Genomic DNA, 14,769 nt, shown 5'->3' on the forward strand with positions numbered 1-14,769 from the left:
AATTTTTTTTATCTTCTCAAAGAACCAGCTTTTAGTTTTATTGATCTTTGCTACTGTTTCCTTCGTTTCTTTTTCATTTATTACTGATCTGGTCTTTATGATTTCTTTCCTTCTGCTAACTTGGGGGGTTTTTTTGTTCTTTTTTCTCTAATTGCTTTAGGTGTAAGATTAGGTTGTTTATTTGAGATGTTCTTGTTTCTTGAGGTAGGATTGGATTGCTATAAACTTACCTCTTAGAACTGCTTTTGCTGCATCCCATAGGTTTTTCACTGTCATTTGTTTCAAGGTATTTTTTGATTTCCTCTATGATTTCTTCAGTGATCTCTTGTTTATTCAGTAGCGTATTGTTTAGCCTCCATGTGTTTGTATTTTTTACAGTTTTTCTCCTGTAATTGATATCTAGTCTTATAGTGTTGTGGTTGGAAAAGATACTTGATATGATTTCAATTTTCTTAAATTTGCCAAGGCTTGATTTGTGACCCAAGATATGATATATCCTGGAGAATGTTCCACGAGCAGTTGAGAGGAAAGTGTATTCTATTGCTTTTGGATGGAATGTCCTATAAATATCAATTAAGTCCATCTTGTTTAATGCGTCATTTAAAGCTTGTGTTTCCTTATTTATTTTCATTTTGGATGATCTGTCCATTGGTGAAAGTGGGGTGTTAAAGTCCCCTACTATGAGTGTGTTACTGTCTGTTTCCCCTTTTATCGTTGTTAGAATTTGCCTTATGTATTGAGGTGCTCCTATGTTGGGTGCATAAATATTTACAGTTGTTATATCTTCTTCTTGGATTGATCCCCTGATCATTATGCAGTGTCCTTCTTTGTCTCTTGTAATCGTCTTTATTTTAAAGTCTATTTTGTCTAATATGAGAATTGCTACTCCAGCTTTCTTCTGTTTTCCATCTGCATGGAATATCTTTTTCCATCCCCTCACTTTCAGTCTGTATGTGTCCCTTGGTCTGAAGTGGGTCTCTTGTAGACAGCATATATACGGGTCTTGTTTTTGTATCCATTCAGCCAGTCTATGTCTTTTGGTTGGAGTATTTAATCCATTTACATGTAAGGCAATTATTGATATTTATGTTCCTATTACCATTTTCTTAATTGCTTTGGGTTTGTTATTGTAGGTCTTTTCCTTCTCTTGTGTTTCCTGCCTAGAGAAGTTCCTTTAGCATTTGTTGTGAAGCTGGTTTGGTGGTGGTGAATTCTCTTAGATTTGCTTGTCTGTAAAGATTTTAATTTCTCCATAGAATCTGAATGAGATCCTTGCTGGGTAATCTTCATTGTAGGTTTTTCCCTTTCATCACTTTCAGTATGTCCTGCCACTCCTTTCTGGCTTGCAGAGTTTCTGCTGAAAGATCAGCTGTTAACCTTATGGGGATTCCCTTGTATGTTATTTGTTGCTTTTCCCTTGCTGCTTTTAATATGTTTTCTTTGTATTTAATTTTTGATAGTTTGAGTAATATGTGTCTTGGTGTGTTTCTCCTTGAATTTATCCTGTATGGGACTCTGTGCTTCCAGTACTTGATTGACTATTTCCTCTCCTATATTAGGGAAGGTTTCAACTATAATCGCTTCAAATATTTTCTCAGTCCTTTCTTTTTCTCTTCTTCTTCTGGGACCCCTATAATTCGCATGTTGGTGTGTTCAATGTTGTCCCAGAGGTCTCTGAGACTGTCCTCAATTCTTTTCATTCTTTTTTCTTTATTCTGCTCTGCAGTAGTTATTTCCACTATTTTATCTTCCAGGTCACTTATCTGTTCTTCTGCCTCAGTTATTCTGCTATTGATTCCTTCTGGAGAACTTTTAATTTCATTTATTGTGTTGCTCATCATTGTTTGTTTGCTCTTTAGTTCTTCTAGGTCCTTGTTAAACCTTTCTTGTATTTTCTCCATTCTATTTCCAAGACTTTGGATCATCTTTACTATTATTACTCTGAATCCTTTTTTAGGTAGACTGCCTATTTCCTCTTCATTTGTTTGGTCTGGTGTTTATGTTTTTACTTTGCTCCTTCATCTGCTGCATATTTCTCTGTCTTCTCATTTTGCTTAACCTACTGTGTTTGGGGTCTCCTTTTCACAGGTTGCAGGTTCGTAGTTCCTGTTGTTTTTGGTGTCTGCCCCCTGTAGGTTCAGTGGGTTGTGCAGGCTTCCGGGTGGAGGGGACTGGTGCCTGTGTTCTAGTGGATGAGGCTGGATCCTGTTTTTCTGGTGGGCAGGACTGCGTCCAGTGGTATGTTTTTGGGGTGTCTGTGAACTTATGATTTTAGGCAGCCTCTCTGCTAATGAGTGGGGTTGTGTTCCTGTCTTGCTAGTTGTTTGGCATAGGGTGTCCAGCACTGGAGCTTGCTGGTCGTTGAGTGGAGCTGGCTCTTAGTGTTGAGATGGAGATCTCTGGGAGAGCTCTCGCCAATTGAAATTATGTGAGGCTAGGAAGTCTCTGGTGGTCCAGTGTCCTGAACTCGGCTCTCCCACCTCAGAGGCTCAGGCATGACACCCGGGTGGAGCACCAAGACCCTGTCAGCCACACAGCTTACATGTAAATGGGTTAAATTCTCCAATCCAAAGGCACAGAGTGGCCAGCCTTCTGCACTCCACTCAGTCCTCCAGCCAGGTGTTGTCCTCTGTGCCTGGTTGATATGAAGAGCCTGTTTTGGATCCAGGTCCAGCTGCATTCCTTAGCGGCTAGAAGAAGCAGCCGACGCCCCCATCCTCCCTTATCCCCGCTGCAACTCATCATGATCCTGGAGCTCCCAAGGCTCCGCCCCTCATGCTACTCGCAGTGCTCGAGCATATTCTTTTTTAAACATTGATGTATAGTTGATTTACAATGTTGTGTTAGTTTCATATGTACAGCAAAGTGATTCACAGTTATACACACACATATATTTTCTTTTTCATATTCTTTCCCATTATGGTTTATTACAAGATATTGAATACAGTTCCCTGTGCTATCCACTAGGACCTTGTTGTTTATCTTTTTTATATATAGTAGTTTATATCTGTTTATCCCATACTCCTAATTTACTCCTCCCTCCACCCCTTTTCCCCTTTGGGAACCATAAATTGGTTTTCTATGTCTGTGAGTCCATTTCTGTTTTGTAAATAAGTTCGCTTGTGTCATATTTTAGATTCCACAAATAAGTGATATCATATGATATTTGTCTTTGTCTGTCTGACTTACTTCACTTAGTGTGATAATCTCCAGGTCCATCCATGTTGCTGCAAATAGCATTATTGCATTCTTTTTAATGGCTGAGTAATATTCCATTGTTTATATGTATCACATCTTCTTTATTCATTCATCTGTCAATAGACATTTAGGTTGCTTCCATGTTCTGGCTACTGTAAATAGTGCTTCTATGAACATTGGGGTGCATGTATCTTTTCGAATTAGAGGTTTCTCCAGATATATGCCCAGGAGTGGGATTGTTGGATCATATGGCAACTTCCAAGAGCATATTCTTATAGTATGTATATAATTAATATATAAACATCTTTTTTTAAAGAATTCAAAATGAGAAGGAAAGCAAGCACCTAAACATGGGGTGCTGAATGGCACGGTCAATCAGATGAGCATCTGAATGAGCCTAGAACTGGCTCTGCAACTGATAAGCTATGTGACTCTGCATGAGTCCACTGACCTTTCATACTTCAAGTCCTTATGTGTTGATGGGGATAACACAATTACATTTGCAGAGACATCATCAGAACTGAAAACAAAGTATGCCCCAGGCGCAGTGTACTTAGCAAAGGCCCTGATAAATGGTAGCTGAGCATCTACACAATCACACAAGAAGTAAGCAGTAACAAATAGATTCCAGGTAACGAGAGAAAAGGCCCAAGCCTGTGGGTGTGAGAAGCACACAGATGAGAGCGGCCAGGATGGAAGGTCCACCGGTGGGAATGAACAGGGGAGCGTGGTACGCAGGCCCCGGCACTTACTGCAGTTCTCTTCGTCGCTGCCGTCGGGACAATCCTCAAACCCGTTACACCGGAAGCGGCCAATGATGCAGTGGATGCCGCTGGCACAGGGGAAGAAGGTCGGGCCGCATTTCGATTTAGCCTTGGCTGCAAGAGGACAAACGAGACAAACAACGAGGCGTCAGGAGGATAAGTTTTCTGACCACCACATACCCATCCCACTGACTCAGAGTGTGCAACTGGGGCCTTTCACATCTACCTGGAAGTCCTGAAAGTTTCTTACCACCAGCACCCACCTCCAATACCCAGCCAGACTAGAAGTCCACGTGTGTCATCCTCCAGGAAGGGAGTGGCTCATCCACTGCCACCAAGGTCCCAAATAGGCCAAACCCAGCCTCCACACCAGCAGGGCTCAAGAGGCCTGAGGCTGCCATCCTTAGAAAGGCTTGCTTGCAAAGTTGGCCCTTGCTTGGCTGGCACCCGGGAAATTGTATGTCGGGAAGGTTTGCATCATTCTCTCCTGAGGACGGCTCACTGTGTCTAAACTATTCATGCAAACAGTGCATTTATGCTGAACACCTGCCTTTCTTCTGGGAGTTTGGGATTTGGGTACATGTTGGGCAGAGGGTACCTGCATGACCAGTTCTCAGTAAAAACCCTGGGCACTGAGCCTCTAACGAGCTTCCCTGGGAGAAAGCATTTCACACGTTATGTCACATTTGTTGCTGGGGGAATGAAGTGCCTCCTGTGTGACTGCACTGGGCGAGGACTCTGGAAGCCTGGACTTGTTTTCCTCTGACTCCACTCCTTCACCTTTTCCCTTTGTTGGTTTTGCTTTGTATCCTTTCACTGTAATCAATCATAGCTGTGGGTATGACTGTATGCTGAGTTCTACGATTCCTTCTAGTAAAGCACTGAAACTGAAGGTGGTATTGGGAACCCCTGACAAAGACGGGTGTGCTTCTTGTCCTCATTTCACAGAAATGCTCCGAAGAGGTAAAGTGACTTGCCCAGGGTTACACGGCTAGAAAATATAGTGCTGGGGTGAGGCCCCCAGTACTCAGAGTCCAGTAGCCACACTCTCATCTAACTCAACTGTACTGCCTTTCTGCCAGAGGCTGTCACTTCTCACAACAGAAGCCAGATTCCTGCTCAAAGAAACCCTTCTTCCACTCCTGCTATACAAACAGTTTTAACAGAAATTGCTGTAACTCAAGCTTGATTGAGTGTCCTGCTAACCAAACAGCCCTGTGGGGTAATGTACTTTCCTGTTAATGGTGCTGGCTGCTCTGGCTTGTGATTATAAGGTGTGATGGGATCTATTGCTGTATCCCAGGTAGCAGGCCCCACCTAGCATCCCTTTTGTCTCCTGTCTTAGAGGCAGGACCCATGGTCCTCAAGAAGGAAAGGCTATTTCTTTGGAACGAACAGGCAGTAAATTACCTTCATATTCTTGCCATCAGTATAACATGCCAACTTTGGCAACAGCTGATACACTATCAACAGGGATTTTAAGCCTGGGACGTGGCTAGATTTTAAAAACCCACATTGCTTTGTTTTAACCTGAAAATACTCTAATGGTGCTGGTGTGCTCTTCACAAAGCACAAACTTGGGAGAGAGTGTCCTGTGTTCAAATTGTGGCTCTAATCTTTATGACCTTGGGCAAGTTTCTAAATACAACTGAGCCTCAGTTTCCTCATTGGTAAACTGGAGGTAATATCTATCTCATATGGCCCAGGGAAGGATTCAGTGTGATAATCTATATAAAATGCTTGGCACAGAGCATGGCATACAGTAGATGCTCAATTAATGGTAAAACTTATGCTATTTATCATCATCATCATCACATCACTAGGCTTATAGAACTTTAAAATTGATCCTTGGGCTGCTAAATTTCTTTTTCTGATTACCCAAGTTTAAAAAGCTCATTATGGAAGATCTCTATGAACTGATAGGAAGTGATCTCCAGGACATACTGGTAAGCGAAAAAAGCAAAGTGCAAAAGAGTATCTACAGTACTTTACCCCTCCATATAGCAAAAGAAGGGGATCTAAGAAAACATACATGTACTGGCTCATCTATGCAAAAGAAATATAGGAAGGATAAACCAGAAACCAAAGAGACTGGTTACCTACAGGGGGTGGGTGAGAAAAGGTTGGAAAGAATAGGGAAATGGGAATGGAACAAGGTAGCAGGGATGAGAAGGGTGCACACTTCTCTGAGTCTATTTGTATAGCTCTGACTCTTAGAACCATGACAATATTTCACATACCCAAAATGTAAATAATTAAAATCTAACACATGTGCATGTGCATGTGTGTGTGCATGTGTGTGTTGGGGGCAGGGCTCAGAATGAAATATAAACAGCAACAAATGAACATAACTATATTACAGATGAATAACAGCACCACACTGAAGGAGGTGGGGAAGAAAAGAAGTAGCCTACGTAACTCTGGTAAACATTATTTTGCCTGGATTCTATAAGGCTAAAGAATAAAAGGACTGTTCACAAGTACCCTAGTTATATTTGTTTCTCACAGGGGTATGAATCAGCAATTCTGAAACTGCCTTTTGTGTAGTACTAGGGTTGAACAAATAGGTAAGTATATTACAGATAATAAGAGCAAGGTTTCTCACTTTCAGAGGAAGAAATCACAAATAAAGAGAGTGAGAAGACTAAAATGAACCCCGAGGCTTTGGACTGGAATTGAAGGCATCAATATGAACTCAAGGTTTGTAAAGACAGATAGATGGATAGATGGATGGATGGATAGATAGATCGATAGATAGAAATATAGATCTGTGTGTGTGCATGGGTTAGTGTACGTACATATATTTCCTAGCTCATCTGCTAAGAAAGACTAGAAGCAGTACACCCCAGTAGCAGTAAGCTTAGCTAGCACCTAGATCTTGGTTTCTAAATTCTATGATCCAATAAAGAGAACCAGGGCTCCCTGGAGAAGTGGTTCATTCCTGGGGGAAAATGAACCTGGAGTGTCTTGTGTTGCCAGAAAGTGAAGAAGTGCTTAAAATACGACGGAGGCATGTCCAAAGGACACAGGAGTCAACCTGCAGGGGCTCCCAATGGCCAAAGCTAGAACAATTTGAGCAACAAAACGAACAAAAATAGAATTGGATTGTAACCCAGAGATCTGTTGGACCCATAATTGTGGAAAAAATACATAACTGAGGGAGAAGAAGTCCAATTAATAAACACAGAAGAGATGTGGGAAATAGAAAGTCCCCAGTAAGCAGATGCCATGGCAATAACTGTCACAGGTAAGATCCAGTGATGGATGCTCAAATTAGACGATCGGGCATCCTTGCTCCCGTCACCCTTTCAGAGATCAGGGCAGAAAAGCTACCTGTAGGCTTTGACATCTAACCTGAGAGCGTTTCCCTGTAAACTCAACACATCACGCCTCCATTCAAAACGTCTCTGCCCTCCCAACACTTTAGAAAAGCCCACAGCCGCCATCACAGCATCGTGCCACTCCAGGGGACGCCCTCTAATTTCATGCCTACCTACTCTCCGTGCTCTGGCTAACGCTGGCCTCCCAGCTCCTCCTCGAGCCCATCAGGCACAGTCCTGCCTCAGGACCCTTGCAGCCTGTGGTTCCCTCTGCTTGGACTGTCTTTCTCCCAGAGGTTGGCATGGCTCACCCCTCTACTTTTTTGAGGTCTCCTTAAGCAGTGCACTGTCTACAGTAGAAACCCCGCTCCCTACCCTCAGGCAGTCTAGCCCTTACTCTGTTTCTTTCTTTTCCTTCATAGGATAGATGTCATTGGCTTTGTGCTGAGCTCTGATGCACACACACTCACTCGAATACGTCCATTCACCATTCTTGAAGGAGCTGCAACTGTACAGTGCCTACCACGGTACCTAATCAATACTGCCGAATATATAAATGAGACCATAAAAGGAGAGAGTAGGGCTGGGTAATCACAGCTAGAGCACTTACTGAATGCTTAGTATGGGCTGAGCATTGTGCTCTATTTTACAGATATCATCTCATTTCCTCCTCACAAAAACCCATTTTACAGAAAAGATAACAGGTCCAGAAGTGAAGGCGCCTGACACAGCTGATAAACAGAGTCAAGGCTCAAACTTTACTTCTTTTTTTTTTTTTTTTTGCGGTATGCGGGCCTCTCACTGTTGTGGCCTCTCCCGTTGCGGAGCACAGGCTCCGGACGCACAGGCTCAGCGGCCATGGCTCACGGGCCCAGCCGCTCCGCGGCATGTGGGATCTTCCCGCACCGGGGCACGAACCCATGTCCCCTGCATCGGCAGGCGGACTCTCAACCACTGCGCCACCAGGGAAGCCCTCAAACTTTACTTCTTGACTCACCTGCTCTACTGCCTCCTTAGACACTTCTAAGGCCCAGCCCAGCTCCAAGGACTGGACTTCAGGAGACAAACAGAAAAGAGAGTAAGAGTAATTACAAATGCATTAGCTACCATTCAGTTGACCAGCTCTTTGGCCTTGGCCCTGAACCCTCTTCAGGAATCACTAACGAGACTCCCTGCCTTGCCAGTGATGCTCAGCTGCCGTCTCTGTCAGGGAGCCTGTCCTGTTATGAATTACATCTGCACCAGCAGACACCTGCTCAGGCAACGGTGAGGCAGATCACAGACGGCCTGCTGAGCGCCTGGCAGAGGCTCAGAGAGAAGCCCACCGCTGGCAGCAGCTCCCTGTCTGCACGAGCCCCCGTGGGCCCCGGGGGGTTCCCGGACAAAGTCTGGATTGTCCCCAGCCCGCCCCGATTTCCACCAAGGGGAGATTTCAGCATGGAACTCAGCAGCCCCTGGCAGAAGTAGAAGACCAACTCTGAGTCTAAAACTGCCCTGACAAAGGCAGGCAGGGCGACTCCATCCCACTGAGCACTTGAATCCACCGCTCTTCAAGGACCTGCTCCGTGAACTTTTCAAAGCAGCAGCTTTCACCAGCAGCAAGACAAGGCTCAGGGCTCTCCTGGGGGTTGGTTTATTTCCTGATCTGAGCCCTCCCCTTCCTTTTAGAGCCTGAATGCCACAGTTCTGGATTTCACAGATCAGTAAAATAGAACATTTTTTTAAAACTAGGTGGGAGTGGAGGAAGGACTAACACAGTTGACGACTTTTTTTTTTTTTTTAACCAGCAAGGACATAAATCTGCAATAACCTCTACTCACTATTACCCTAAACAAAAACGCAGGAAGGCCACAGCCCTCAGAGCAGCATTTGGGGATCATGTCAGAATGAGAGGGGAACCAAGAGATGTTGCCGTGTCACCAGGTTGTGATGCCCTCATAACAAAGACCCCATCTTCCTATGTATAACATCTGGGGCCCAGCAGGTAGTCCACACAGCTTCACTCGATAACTGAGTCTCATGACTCACAGATGAAAAAACTGAGGCCCGAGGAGGTAATTTGGGACTTGCCCCAAGTCACTTAGTTAATTTAGGATCAGACTGGTCTGTAATCCAGTCCTCATGCCCCTGCGTCTACCCTCTTTCAACTTCACCTATGCTTTAGGTGGGGTGTTATAGGGTCACCTCCTGCCAAACCCCTCATCAGGGACCAGATTCAAATGAGACCCCAAGGAAAGGGCTCAGACCCCCTGTCTGCACGGCCAGAACTTCCCAAGCCTTAGACAGAAATGCTCTTCACCTGGCAGCATGCCTGTACCTCCCAATCTGCTCAGGCAGGGCACAGGGTTGCCCACTGGGCCTGGAGGATGACAGAGACCGCAGCGCAGGTCTGCCGTCGACAGCTGCTGGTCCAGACTCTCCCAGAGTGATGACACAAAAGAGCTGGACAGAGTCTGAACGCCAGAGCCTCCCTGCTCAGCCAGAACAGCCAGGAACTCAGCTCATCAGACCTGCGGCATCTCTCAGGCTGCAGCAACAGCTCCCGCCACAGCCGCAGGGATTCAGGGTCTCTCCTGCAGACCTCTGGGATGGCCCAAAGGAGCCACAGTCACGACCTCCACCGCCTGCTCACCTCTGATTCCTGCTCCGGGATCCTGCTGATGTGTGCCCGAGGCAGCCCACAGAACCAGAAGCAGGAGCCTCCGGCTATTCTGCCAAATTAGCATTCTTTTTTTTTTTTTTTTTTTTTTTTTTTTTTAAATTAGTTTCTGCTTTATAACAAAGTGAATCAGTCATACATACACATCTGTTCCCACATCCCTTCCCTATTGCGTCTCCCTCCCTCCCACCCTCCCTATCCCACCCCTCCAGGAGGTCACAAAGCACCGAGCTGATCTCCCTGTGCTCTGCGGCTGCTTCCCACTATCTATCTACCTTACGTTTGGTAGTGTATATATGTCCATGCCTCTCTTTCGCTTTGTCACAGCTTACCCTTCACCCTCCCCATATCCTCAAGTCCGTTCTCAAGTAGGTCTGTGTCTTTATTCCCGTTTTACCCCTAGGTTCTTCATGACATTTTTTTTTTAAATTCCATATATATGTGTTAGCATACGGTATTTGTCTTTCTCTTTCTGACTTACTTCACTCTGTATGACAGACTCTAGGTCTATCCACCTCATTACAAATAGCTCAGTTTCGTTCCTTTTTATGGCTGAGTAATATTCCATTGTATATATGTGCCACATCTTCTTTATCCATTCATCCGATGATGGACACTTGCTTTGTAAACTCAAGACAGAGCTCACCGTGAAAAATTCAAACGATGAGAAACGGACATGGGCAATGCAAACATTACCCCATGTTGCCGCCACCCAGGGAAATCCACTGGGGCCATTTTGGTCAACATGCTCCAGAAGCACGGTCCCTCAAACTATAGCATGCAAACGGACAGCCCTAGGACCACGTTAAAATGCAGTAGGTCTAGAATGGAGCCTGGGATTCTGCATTCCTAACACACTCCCAGGCAATGACGACACTGCTGGTTCCAAGCACTTCGCTTCCAAGTGGCAGAGGACCATTATCTTGCTTGTTGCTCTACCTCCAATGCCCTGAAAAGTGCCTGGTACACAGGTTACTCAATAATTACTAGCTGAATTAATAAATAGAAATCTGGGCATACAGTTTTGCTTAAATGCACCTGGATAAAATACTATGCTATTCTGAAACCGGCTTCTGTCACTTAACAATATACTGTGACATCTTTTCATGTCGATAACTACAGGTCCATGCCATCACTTTTTTTTTTTTTTTTTTTTTTTTTTTTTGCGGTACACGGGCCTCTCACTGTTGTGGCCTCTCCCGTTGAGGAGCACAGGCTCCGGACGCGCAGGCTCAGTGGCCATGGCTCACGGGACCAGCCGCTCCGCGGCATGTGGGGTCTTCCCAGACTGGGGCACGAACCCGTGTCCCCTGCACCGGCAGGCGGACTCTCAACCACTGCACCATCAGGGAAGTCCCATACCATCACTTTTAATAGCTAAGGGTAATTTTACTGCATCTTATGTACCCATAAGTCCCATTACTGATGGACATTTGGGGTGTTTTCAATAAACGATGCACGTGCAGATGCATACATTGTGTTCCCCACTTGTACAAAATCTCTTTAAGATACAACAGCTAGGTCGAAGGATATGCATATTTCCTATTTTGGCATCTTTTTGATCATCAACTGCCTCCTCCCTGAGGAACTGGTACTGTCTTCTGGTCACAGATGACTACGGGAAAAGCCTCCAGTCCAGGACGGTCCGAGGAGGGCTGATTCTCCCCTGCTGGCGATGATATTCCTAGAAGCAGGCTGAGAACACCCCCCGGTTCCTCTGTGTGTGTGTTCCGTTGGTCCTTCACTGCTGCTATTATGCTCCATCTGTCTCTGTCTCTCTTCATTTTTACATGTGGATTTCATTACTTCACAGAGTAGGGGACATTCCTATCCAGTCAAGGAAACCATGACTCTTTTTTTTGTCATTCTAAGTTGGCACTGGGCGCAGAGCATCAGCCTTGGCTGGAGCTGGTTTCCCTGGGGTACAATAATCACGGGCTAATGCAAAGTGTCCCTCCTCTGGGAGCTGCTCCGTGAGCTGACTTTCCCAGACTGCACTCTCCCCTCTGTCTAAGGACCTGACAAAGGACAGTTTCTCGCTCCATGGACCGCCCCGCTTACCAATATTTCTCCAGAATTTCCCATCTTGTAAAGCACCATTTCATGAAGGGCAGGCCAGTGATCCACCTACAGCAGAATCCCCAGGGATGCTTGTAAAATGCAGATTCCTGGGCCTCTCCTCTAGGGGAATCTGCATCTTTATTAAGCCCACGGTGAATTCCAATGAACATTAAAGTGTGAACACCCTTCTTGGGCAGATTCCACCTATGTCTATGCCCAGAGAGCAAGGGACCTCATCATTCCTTTGTTCCTGATGTTGCCACTGCACAGGCCAGCTGCCACTCTAAGAATTCTGGCTACAGGGCCAGTGTGGGACCTGCTCTGACCATCCTTCCCTCGAGTCAGGTCTAACCCATCCCAGATGGTGTACTTACCATGAGAAGAATACCCACAACAAAACCACAGGCCTCTCTACACTCTTTCCCTATTTCAACAGCTTCTCTGTTCTTCCCCCAATCATGTGCAAGATACAAAATAACTCAGCTTTACATAAAAAGCTGTGGGCTCATCGGATGAATGGATAAAGAAGATGTGGCACATATATACAATGGAATATTACTCAGCCATAAAAAGAAACGAAATTGAGCTATTTGTAATGAGGTGGATGGACCTAGAGTCTGTCATACAGAGTGAAGTAAGTCAGAAAGAGAAAGACAAATACTGTATGCTGACACATATATATGGAATTTAAGAAAAAAAAATGTCATGAAGAACACAGGGGTAAGACAGGAATAAAGACACAGACCTACTAGAGAATGGACTTGAGGATATGGGGAGGGGGAAGGGTAAGCTGTGACAAAGCGAAAGAGCGGCATGGACATATATACACTTACCAAACATAAAATAGATAGTTAGTGGGAAGCAGCTGCATAGCACAGGGAGATCAGCTCGGTGCTTTGTGACCGCCTGGAGGGGTGGGATAGGGAGGGTGGGAGGGAGACGCAAAAGGGAGGGGATATGGGAACATATGTATATGTATAACTGATTAAATTTGTTATAAAGCAGAAACTAAAAAAAAAAAAAAAGCTGTGGGCTCATATTCAAATGGTTGCTGTCCCAGCAATCAGACCCTTTTAAAACTAAAACTCTTAACCAGGTCTGTCCACTTTTTAAGGATTTACACTTTACCTGTGCACAGTACAAAATAGGGTTCAAGGGGCCAACATTTTTTTTACTGCCTTTTCTTGGCAAAGAACAAAATATTTCTGAGCATCCTACTATCTGTCAGGCCCTGAGTCAGTTGTGTGGTGATTCAACAGCGCTCCCTAACTGATAGGGAGGACGCAGGCTGGTAAAGGAGCCTCTGCATGCAGTGCCATGAGTGCTCTGATGGGGGAGCTAGAGTACACCTAATCTCAAATGGGGAGGAGGCTGATGTCAGAAAAGCCTTCTCAAAGGAAAGTCAACCTCAGCAGAGACGCCATACACATAGCTCAGGTGCAAATCAATGGATGCTCAGGCAGTCTGAGGCCTTGCTCATTTAGTTATTCATTCCACTAATATTAATTCACAAACTCTGTCATACCTCAAAGAACGAGGATACATACGAGACAGCTATGCCATGGATGAACCTTCGGTGCTGGTGGGATTGCAGAGAGAAGGCTGTTCCAAGCAGAGGGAACAGCATGTGCAAAGGCCTGGAGGTGGGAACAATGTGGTAATGGAAGAAATGCAAGGGGGTCAGTATGAACTTGCTTCTCGTATCAGTAAAAGTACCCAGTATTGTTTCTTTAATTAAAAAAATTTTAAACCCTGTATCTCATAAGAAATGTGCTACAAGTTAGGTAGCATTCCACTCATATTAAAGTTGTGGGAATTAAAGTATAAATTAGAAAAAAACATCAAATTATAAAATTCACATAATTTGAATCATCATGCACATCCTTGACCCCCAAAGTGAATATCACATGCGGCCATCACTGGCTAAAAACTTTACAGAACATAATGGATCTGAAATTGCTACTGTAGTCAGTCCCCTGGTTCATTTTGTAAAAAGTCAAACTGTGGTTCCTTTGAAAAGTCAAAGATGGTTTCACGGTTGGGGGGCAAGAAAGCAAAAAGAGCCCTATAAAAATAACAGACCTTTTAAAAAGCAGTATATCCCTGGATTCTCTAAGAAGTCTGAGAGGGAAAGAAACAGGCCTTTCATTGTGGTCCAAATGCAGATGACAAACAGCTCAGCAAGCCAAATCTAGGCCTGGGAATCCAAGCCTTTGCAAATTCATTATTTTTGCTTGAGCAAAAAAGCCCTTTGTCTGTTCCAGCAGTTCACCTCTACATGACTACTGGAGTGGACTCCACCAGTTCATTGATCAAATATTGCAGTGTATGATTCTGAAAATGTCATCTTGGCTGTTTCAGAGATACACACTGGGGAGTGAAGAGAGCAAAAGACCACACGCTAACTGGAATATAAATACAGAAAGAAGGCATCTAGGTGAGACAGCTTTGAGAGAAAATTCAAGCAGAAAATTCTTTCTAAACATCTCCTCTTTTATAATAAGAATAGGAGGCCTAGAGCCTTTGGGCTGAGAGGTAAGAAGGGTTTCGGGTAGAGAACATTCCCACTGGGTTTCTACCCCAGTTCTGCACATGACAGCTGAGACCTTGGACAAGTCACGTAAACTCCACTGGCCTCTGCATCCCCATCTGTAAAGGGGGCATAAAGACAGCACAGACTTCAATGTGAGATTTTACACGTAGAGAATACAGCATAATGTTTTATATCTAGTAGGAATCCTATAATATTCTCCCCTCCCTAACACGA

At 44.6% G+C, this 14,769-nt stretch overlaps 1 protein-coding gene across 3 annotated transcripts in view; it reads right to left on the minus strand.

The window, feature by feature from the left end:
• The window catches only part of LDLRAD3 (low density lipoprotein receptor class A domain containing 3), a gene marked incomplete at both ends in the record, with an annotated part of 261,319 nt that overhangs the window by 143,723 nt on the left and 102,827 nt on the right, over positions 1–14,769 (minus strand). For all 3 annotated transcript variants that reach the window (XM_079708560.1, XM_079708559.1, XM_079708558.1), the window contains one exon: positions 3,951–4,076. In XM_079708560.1, the coding sequence (XP_079564686.1) occupies positions 3,951–4,076 (126 nt within the window). The remainder of the gene's footprint in view (positions 1–3,950; positions 4,077–14,769) is intronic.

This window comes from Hyperoodon ampullatus (assembly GCF_949752795.1).
Source record: "Hyperoodon ampullatus genome assembly, chromosome: 7".
NCBI classification, from domain to species: Eukaryota; Metazoa; Chordata; class Mammalia; order Artiodactyla; family Ziphiidae; genus Hyperoodon; species Hyperoodon ampullatus.